We start from the raw sequence: 9,113 nt of genomic DNA, 5'->3' as shown, positions 1-9,113 counted from the left end.
CTTAGCAAAGCACAGGGACCGCGGTTCAATCCCCAGCACCACATGCCAGCCAGCCCGCCCCCTGGTGGGCTGAGCTGGCCACACACACACACACACATAAATTAAAATAAAATAAAATTGCCCAAGCTGGGCTGGAATTTGTGATCATCCTGCCTCAGCTTCCCAGAGTGCTAGGATCACCGGTGTGAGGTACCATGCCCAGCTTGGCCGAGGTCTTTTCACAAATGTTTCTTGTAACATCAAGTTGGAAACCTGAGTATGCCTGTCCGGCTTAACTGGCCCATGGAAGGCACACAGTGGCGACAGAAGCAGAGGGGTTGGCAGAACAGCAGCAGTCCCTGATGAGCACTTGAGAAAGGACCAGGGCTGACAAGTGCCCAGAGGCCTGCTGTACCTGTGCCACTCAGGAGCCACTCCTCCACTGAGCCAGGGAGGCCCAGGCTGCATGGGGACCCGGGTCTGGCAGGGCTCCTGGGTAGGCAGTGGGAGAGGAAGCTGCGTCCCAGTCCCACCCTACCTGCAGCTTGCCATCAGCGCTTTCAGCTAAGTCCCACCACCTCACTGCCAAAATCTTCCACTGAACCACTGCCCGCCAGGCTCAATACAAGCACTTAAAAATCAAGTGCCAACTACCTGACAAATCTCCAGGGACAGAGCTGCCACCTGGCAGTCTCACTGGAACCTTCAGTTTGCTCAGAGCCCATCACACGTACACACAGCTGGTCCACGCCATGGAACTGGGGGCTCTTGGGCATCTCCACGGCACCGCAGAGCTACATCACTGTGCGCTGCTTTGAATCTGGGAGCACATCCATGCTGCACCCCGGTTTCTACCCTCCACACTTTGTCTCTTGCAGGCTTCTTATGGCAAAGTCACTTTTTCCCTCTGTGATCTTAAGTTGGATTGGCAATTCTGGGTTTGTGTTACTGTACATTTGGGGGAAATTTTTGCTGGTAGTTTGTTCATAGTTGAGTTTTCTTGAACCTGAAAGGTATGATTCGTGCCACGTTGTCAATGGAGGCCAAAGTCAGGGTTTCTCCCTCCATGGGAGGGCAAAGGACTTTAAGGCAGCTGATCCACAAGGCAATGGCCTGCCGCTTGGATACCATCCCTAGCCTTGGAAGGGGTCTGGCTCAGGCACAGACAGATAACAACCCAGGTAACTAACCCCGCTGCCAGAAATGCTGGCGGATAAGCACAGGCTGTTAGGCAAACACCTTGACTTAATAGGCTGGACCTGCCTGAGTTCTAGAATCTAGACAGTGCGACTCCCCTCAGCCCCTCCACAACCATCCCTGGTGCCTGCGTCCCTGCTCTAGAATTGCTGTCTCTTAGCAATTCTCTACCGTTGGCTCACCTCTAAAAGGGGCTTCAAGTCAGCCAGAACACCTATGCGCCCTAGGCTTGCCGCTGCACCTACCAATAATCAACACTGTGGAGGTTGTGAAACGTCAAAAACATCCCAGACACTGTCGCCAGTAGCTTATACCTCCTTCATCTTCTTTCCTTGGCATTGCAACTACATGTAATTAGCACTTTATATTTAGTAATTAGCATTGCCTAATAGGATTCTGAGAAGTTGACATTTTCATAAAAACTCCACATTTCCCGCCCAGGCCTCGAGGCGCAATTTGAAAAAAATTTAAAAAAAAAAATTATATATATGCGTCAGTCTTTTTTGGTGCTGAATATGCATGTGCTGGGCCTTTTCCTGGACTCAGCTGATAAATTTAGAAACTCGTTTAGAAAGGAATTTTTTCCTATTCAGCAGCTGTCCGCTCCGGGCTCAAACCTTCGAGTAAGTACAAAATCCTTAACATGTCCCCAACCAACCACGCAATCTGTTCAAATCCAACTTGGAGCCAAGTCTGGGCCAGGCGAGGGATTTGCTCTGCCCGCTGCAACGCGGCAGCGCAAGCCGTGGCCGCCAACGTAGCGCCCGCGCCCGCTTCTGCTGCTCGAGCTAGCACGTCCTAGAGCCCAGCGCAACATCAGTGCGCTTCCCCGCCCGCCGTCAGCCCCTCTCTGAGCCGGCACGACAGTCCTCGGCGCCGTGGCCCCCAACAGGAGCGTAGGACCCGGCGCCGGAGAAGGGAACCCCGACCCCTTCCAACGGCGCAACCCGCCCCGGAACCCAGCCGCCGGGTGGCCCCCACGTGGCCCCATGAGCGATCCGCACAATCCTGCTGCCGCTGACGGACGGCGCGCCCTGGCCAATCGACGCGGCGTTGCCGGCCAGTGGCCAATAAAAGTCCAGCAAGGCCGCGCCGCCGATTCGACGCGGGCGTAACCCCTAACTGCCATTGGAGAGTTGAGGCCCCGCCCCGCCTGGAGGCTCCGCCCCGCCGGCCTAGTTAGGTTGCGGCGCGGGCGGCGGGCGGAGCTGGTCCCGTTGTGCTGCGGCTCCGCGCGGCCTGCAGTCCCGGGCCCGCGCCCCTCGCCGCCGCCCGCCCGCCAGACATGGAGCCCAGCCTCGACGGCCCCGCCGCCATCCGCGAGGGCTGGTTCCGCGAGACATGCAGCCTGTGGCCCGGCCAGGCCCTGTCGCTGCAGGTGGAGCAGCTGCTCCACCACCAGCGCTCGCGGTACCAGGACATCCTAGTCTTCCGCAGGTACCGCCCGGCCCGCGCCTCCGGCCCCGCGCCCCTCCCAGCCAGACCCCTCCCGCCGCTCTCCGCGCGCCCCCGCGGCACAGCTGTCACCGGTTCCCGCGAGCCGGGCCCGGCAGCCACTGAGGCCCGAGCCGCCTGCACCCCGCGTCGTGGGCTGGGCCGCAGCGTGCGCCGCTCTCCACGTGTCAGTCCTGGACACGTCAGCCGGAGACCCCGGGCCCCACCCCGATTCCCGCCACGTGTCACCCTCTCCCCCCACCCCTGGGACCCCGGGTGGGGCGGGGCGTATTACCCCCACTCCGGAGGACCCAGGTCCCCGACTGTCACTCCACAGCAAGACCTATGGCAACGTGCTGGTGCTGGATGGCGTCATCCAGTGCACGGAGCGGGACGAGTTCTCCTACCAAGAGATGATCGCCAACCTGCCGCTCTGCAGCCATCCCAACCCCCGCAAGGTACCGCTCCCGCCGGCTTCGGCCTGGACGCTGCTGAGGTTGGCAAGGACTTGGGGGTGTCCCTGGAGCAGCTGTTCCGACTAGGGGAGGCCTGACAGACTCTCCTCCGCCAGGCCTGAAGCCCAGAAGCCCGGGGAGGGGCTCTCGGGAAGAGGGAACCCCAGGCCAGGTCTTTATTCTAAATGAAGAGAATGAAGGAAGGTGGCCTGAGATCGGGGCTGGGGAACAGCATTGCCCCAGATGGCCTTATGGGGATGGGTCGGCCTGCTACACATAGACCTGCTCCCAAAGACTGTCCCCACCCCAGGTGCTGATCATCGGAGGTGGAGATGGGGGCGTTCTACGCGAGGTGGTGAAGCACCCCTCGGTGGAGTCTGTAGTCCAATGCGAGATTGATGAGGTGAGTGCCAGGCCCACGCTGGTCCCCTGGGTGTCTATTTAGAAAAACCAGTGCTAAAACCCAGTGAGGTGGCACAGACCTGTGATCCTGGCACTCTGGGAGGCTGAGGCAGGAAAATCAAGAGTTCAAACCCAGTTTTGGCAGTTTAAAGACTTACTAAAATTTTACCTCTATCAATAAAACTATGGCAAAAATTAAAATAAAATCTTACCTCAAAACTTCAAAAAGGGGATAGGGGAGTGGCTGGGGAAGTAGCTTAGGCCAAAGACCCTGTGAACAGTCCCCAGATTTTCAAAAACAGTGTCAGGAGAATCCAGTAAGAAAAAAATGGTAGAAGGCCCAGCACATATTGCACATGGGTGTTAATTTAAGCCCCAGGCGGGGCTTAGAGATCTAACAACTAACTACTGGCTTAGAGATCTATCTAACCTTTATACTAGGGTACATAGATTTGTTTTTCCAGGATTGGGGGGTTAAATCCAGGTCCTCCCCCTGAACTATATCCCTAGACCTTTATCTTTTGAGATGAGGCCTCAGTAAATCACTAAGTTATTGTGGCTTGGCTCAATTTTATGATCATGCCTCAGCCTCCAAGAGGAGGGGAGTTACAGGTGTGCGCCACCACACTTTGCTTACCCTAAGCAACTTTAGTGAGTGTGCACGGTGTCAGGTATTGGTGAAGGTGCTGGGTGGCGCATAGATCACCTCCTGCCTTGGAGATGATGATCCAAATTTGGGGACATCACAAGGTGACCAAATACGGCTTGAAAGGAGCAGCAGATGATGAAGAGGCAGGGTGGAGAGGGGTGCACACTTGCGACCCAGCAAGTCCTGAGATGTCAAGGTCACCTTCGAACACTGGCTCAGAATGAAAGGGAAGCGTGCCTGCCCGACCTGCACAAGGCCCTGACTTCTCCCCCCACTGCCCCAGGAAGAGTGGAGGGGAGAGCAGGCCCCCAGAGGGACCCCAGCCTTCAGAACCCAGCCTCATCCCTCCTGCCCCACCCCAGGATGTCATCCAGGTCTCTAAGAAGTTCCTGCCGGGCATGGCCATTGGCTACTCTAGCCCAAAGCTGACCTTGCACGTAGGTGATGGCTTTGAGTTCATGAAACAGAACCAGGATGCCTTCGACGTCATCATTACTGACTCCTCGGACCCCATGGGTAAGCGAGTACTGGGGCAGCTGCCAGCCTTCCTAGGCCTGCTCTCCTGAGTGCAGAATGGAGGGTGCCCCAAATCTAGAGCCATCACCCCTCCAGCAAGACTCAGGAGAGGAGGGAAGATGCCAGGTCACTGCCCTGAGTTCACAAATTGGAACTAGATGTGGTGGTGCACACTTGTAATTCCTCCGCTCTGGGAAGCCAAAGCAAGTGGATTGCCATGAGTTTGAGGCCAGCCTGGGTTAGAGAATTAGAGACTCTCTCAAAACAGCTTTAAAAAAAAAAATAGGTTCGTGAGGAGCATGGTGTGGTTGTGCCTCCTGGAGCCTCAGTTTCCCTCTTTTCTTCCTGTCTGCTCTGCTTCCACCCACCAGCTTGGGAGCAGGATGGTTCTTGGCTTGAACCAGTGCCTGGGGGTGGAGGCGGGGCTCCTCTGCGGTGGTGCCAGGGAATCTCCCAGAATCAGGATTGGATGTGGGGCCCCTGCACCTTAGCCGGGCCTTGCCAGCGTGAGTCCACGGAGGGGGTGACGGTGGCCCCTGGGGTCCCAGCCAGGGCGCGTTCATCGTCCTCCTCCCTGAAGGCCCTGCCGAGAGCCTCTTCAAGGAGTCCTATTACCAGCTCATGAAGACAGCGCTGAAGGAGGACGGCATCCTGTGCTGCCAGGGTGAGCGCCGGCAGGGGGAGGCGGGTGAGCTGGTGATGAGGTGCAGGGCCAGCAGCTGAGACGTATACCCCCCCAGGTGAGTGCCAGTGGCTGCACCTGGACCTCATCAAGTCGATGCGGCAGTTCTGTAGGTCCCTGTTCCCGGTGGTGGGCTATGCGTACTGCACCATCCCGACCTACCCGAGTGGCCAGATCGGCTTCATGCTATGCAGCAAGAACCCGGTGAGCTAGGTGCTGCTGGGGGCGGGGGGCAGTGGGCATGGAGGGCCCTGCCCTGATGCCACCCCGTCCTGGGTCCCCTAGAGCACCAATTTCCAGGAGCCCATCCAGCCACTGACACAGGCGCAGGTGGAACAGAGGCAGCTGAAGTACTACAATGCCGAGGTGCACCGTGCCGCCTTTGTGCTGCCTGAGTTCGCCCGCAAGGTGTGTGGCTGCCACCCCAGTGGTGGGACCCGGGGCTCCTTGATGCCAGCCCACCCACCACATGACCCCCGGCATCCTGCTGACCACCCTCATGTCCTGCCAGGCCCTGAATGATGCAAGCTGAGCCCCAGTGCCACCATGCCACCGTCCAAGACCTCGGGCTGCACTGGAGAGCCTCAAGGGTGTCGGCCCCCCAGCCTGGACCAGACCCCTGCCAGCTGTCCACTGGCCATGTTCAACACACCCCAGGATGCTGCCTACCAGCACTGCTGGGCGGACTCCGGGTGTCCCTCATGGCTGGCGAACGCCCCATGCCCACACCAGCTCTGTACAGCACTGTCCCCCATCCCCTCAGCAAACACGTATTTATAACAAAGTTCGCAGTCCTGTCCTCTGGCCTTTGCTGGTCCCAGCAGGAGCCACATGAGCCATCACTGGCCACTGTCAGGTGTGAGGGTCTGCGTGGGCCCTCCACTGTCACACTGGGCACAAAGGGACACCACAGTCACCTCACTAACCCTCAGTCTGGCTCATCAGCCTGGGACTCTGGGACCAAGGCAGTCTTTCGGAGAAGTTAGGCTTTGCACAACATTGAGGGGGACCCCGGAGAGGGCTGGAGTAGAGCCAGAGTCCGGTTCCCACGGCCTTGTTGAAACAGGTATGGAGCTTGTGATGGTGACCTCTGCTGAGTCCTAGGTCCCCCAGCAAGCCCCCACACCACTCTGAGCTGCTCTACCCCCATGAGGCCAGCAGCTGAGAGCATAGGCCTGCAGTTCACAGGCCCTCCCTGGATGCAGGGCTGTTCCCTCTCCAAGGTGCTGAACCTGCAGCCTCCCTGCACCGGGTGCTCTTGGCCACCCTGTGACTGGGACCTTGCGGGCTGGGCCAGTGCAGATGGGAGGGAGCCACTCCTGGCTCAGGGACTGCAGTAGCCAGCCCCCTTGCTGCCCTGGACAGAGAGAGAGGCTACCTTCTGGTTACACTGGATCCCTCTTCCTTACCTGGGCAGCCCCTCACTGTCTCAGGCTGGGGCTGGTTCTAGTTGGGTCCAGCGGCTGCCTATCCACTCGTTGGTCCTCAAGCCTCTCTGCCCTTCCCCCCAAGCCTGAGCAGTCATGGCAGCAGGTGGGGCAGGCTGGGGTCTCTGCTGGTGTCTGCCCCTCAGCAGAACCCTGATGAAGCCTGGCTGCAGGGCCCAGCCCCAAAACACTGGAAGCTGCAGGGGCTGGCATTTGTCTCTTGAGTTTGTGTGTTGATTCGGCCTTCACAGCACCTGTGAGGAAGGCTCTGTTATTGCAGCACAGGTGGGGGGACCGGCCCAGCCTTAGCCCTTCTGGGGGCTCCCACCCAGGGTGGCTGTGCCTCCCAGCCCCAACGTTCATTCATCAGGAGGGTGCACAGTGGGGTCCTAGGCAGAGAGCAGTGCAGGGGAAGCAGCAGAGGAAGCCTGGGGACTCCTAGATGGGAGCCCTGGCCTAGCCCTGCCTCCTTACCCTGACCTGGGGCACTCCGCTCTGGCCAGCGCCCTGTCGTAGGACAGGAGCAGTGAGCCTTCTCAGAAAGCTTCAGGTAGAGGCACCAGGTGGCTGCTCCTGACCTCTAATGAGGTCACGGTGAGCCTCAGGTGAGCGTGGTTCTGGGCCCCACGGCCCAGTGGGCACTGGAGATGTGGCCTGGCCCGCGGAGGGAAAGCAGCTGTGTGTGCGCGCACATGCGTGCCAAGTGCAACCCAGGGGCTTCTACAGCCTCAGTCCTTACGTTTTAAGACGCATCTTGGGAAGTTCCCCAGGCTGGCCTTGAAATTTTGAACCTCGTGCCTCGCCCTCCTGAGTGTATAACCACTTTGGCATGGAGATGTGACCGTGCCAGCTACTGACGCCTACCTGGGGTGTCCCATGCCTATCTCGTGCCTCAGCCTGCACGTTTCCTGCGTCCTTTACGATAATCCTTAAAGTGTGTGTGCAGAGTGCTGTGAGCTGTCCTGCCAAGGAAGGTACTGGAGTCCTGGTTTATAGCCTGTGGGAAGGGAGCTGGCTCTGGTGGCTGGCAGGCACGCACACACACGCACGCACACACACACACACACATTCCAGCTCCTCTAGAGATGAAGCAGGAGGATCGGGAGCTCAAGCCCAGCCTCGGTAATTTCCCAAGACCCTCGCCTCAAAATGCTTGAAAGCTCTGGGGACAGTTCAGAGCAGAGTTCCTGGGTTCAACCCCCAGAGCTCCCATTAAAAATTAGTGGAGGGCTGGGGAGATGGCTCAGGAGAATAAGCCTTCCCTGGCAAGCGCAAGGGCCTGAGTTCAATCCCCACTTCTGCAAAAAAAAAAAGAGGTGACATCTCGTTTGCCGTCCTACAACGCAGGACCAGCTGTGGGGCCTGACCTGCCTCCAAGTGTCAGGGTCAGGGCTGAGTCAGAGGCCACCCTGCCTCATGGTGTGTGCCAGATCAAGGCTACCCACATTGAGGATGCTGCTGGCCTGTGTCTTGCAGGGCTGTCCCCACCGTCCCCTTTCTACTGGAAAGCAAGGGTTCAGCTCTTGTGACGTGGTTTGCACTGTCACACCTGGGGGTGCAGCCCACAGGACTAGGAGCGTGGGCTGCAGCTGTGCCCACCACCCAGCCGCCTTGCGAGGACTCAGTCCTAGCTTGGTGGGTTGCTTGATTTCCATTTTCTTAGTTTTCAATAAATTCACCAGTGATTATACCCAAACTCTTCACTAGTTCTGAGGCTCATTTTATTTTATCCTTTTGTGACAGAGTCTCACCATGTGGCCCAGGTGGGCCCCAGCTCAGCGATCCTTCTGCCCTGGTCTCTGGGTGCCGGGTTAGAGGCTTCACACCTGGCCGGATGCTCAGCAAGGGCACCCTCATTTCCTGTCCCCAGACAATACATTCAGAACATTCTGATGCCCAGCAGAGCTCTGGCCTGGCAGCCCGGTTTCCCTTGGTTTCTGGGTGGAGACCCCATATGTAGTAGTGAAGACCAAAAATAACAACCCCTGGGGCCAGGGAGATGGCTCAGTGGAATAAGCACTTCCCTAGCAAGTGCAAGGGTCTGAGTTCAATCCCCGGTTCTGCAAAAAATAATAATAACAACAACCCCACCTTATGACAAGGAAGAAAGTAACTTGGCTTTTTGTTTCTCATTTTTTTAATTTACTGGAGTGGGGGACAGGACCTTGGTGTGTAGTCTACCATGATACAGGACCGCTAAGTGATATAAGGGAGATATTATAACTCCCAACCAGCAAGAGGTTCGATAGGCCAAATTTGTGTCCCTCCAAGTCAAAGAATGAATTCTAGGGGCCGGGGAGATGGCTCAGTAGAATAAGCACTTCCCTGGCAAGTGCAAGGGCCTGAGTTCAATCCCCAGTTCCGGAAAAAAA

At 57.8% G+C, this 9,113-nt stretch overlaps 2 protein-coding genes across 2 annotated transcripts in view; both read left to right on the top strand.

The window, feature by feature from the left end:
- Masp2 (mannan binding lectin serine peptidase 2) overlaps positions 1 to 9,113 on the top strand; it is a gene marked incomplete at its 5' end in the record, with an annotated part of 39,875 nt that overhangs the window by 1,747 nt on the left and 29,015 nt on the right. The window lies entirely within an intron of this gene.
- Positions 2,361 to 7,991, top strand: Srm (spermidine synthase). Its single transcript, XM_012516556.2, has 8 exons — positions 2,361 to 2,613; positions 2,948 to 3,068; positions 3,376 to 3,468; positions 4,479 to 4,632; positions 5,213 to 5,296; positions 5,373 to 5,518; positions 5,600 to 5,722; positions 5,826 to 7,991. Exons 1-8 carry the CDS (start codon positions 2,462 to 2,464, stop codon positions 5,844 to 5,846), a joined length of 894 nt encoding a protein of 297 aa, XP_012372010.1. The 5' UTR covers positions 2,361 to 2,461; the 3' UTR covers positions 5,847 to 7,991.

Source organism: Octodon degus, unplaced genomic scaffold (assembly GCF_000260255.1).
Source record: "Octodon degus isolate 3935 unplaced genomic scaffold, OctDeg1.0 scaffold00113, whole genome shotgun sequence".
Taxonomy (NCBI): Eukaryota; Metazoa; Chordata; class Mammalia; order Rodentia; family Octodontidae; genus Octodon; species Octodon degus.
This window is presented reverse-complemented; position numbering and strand designations above follow the sequence as displayed.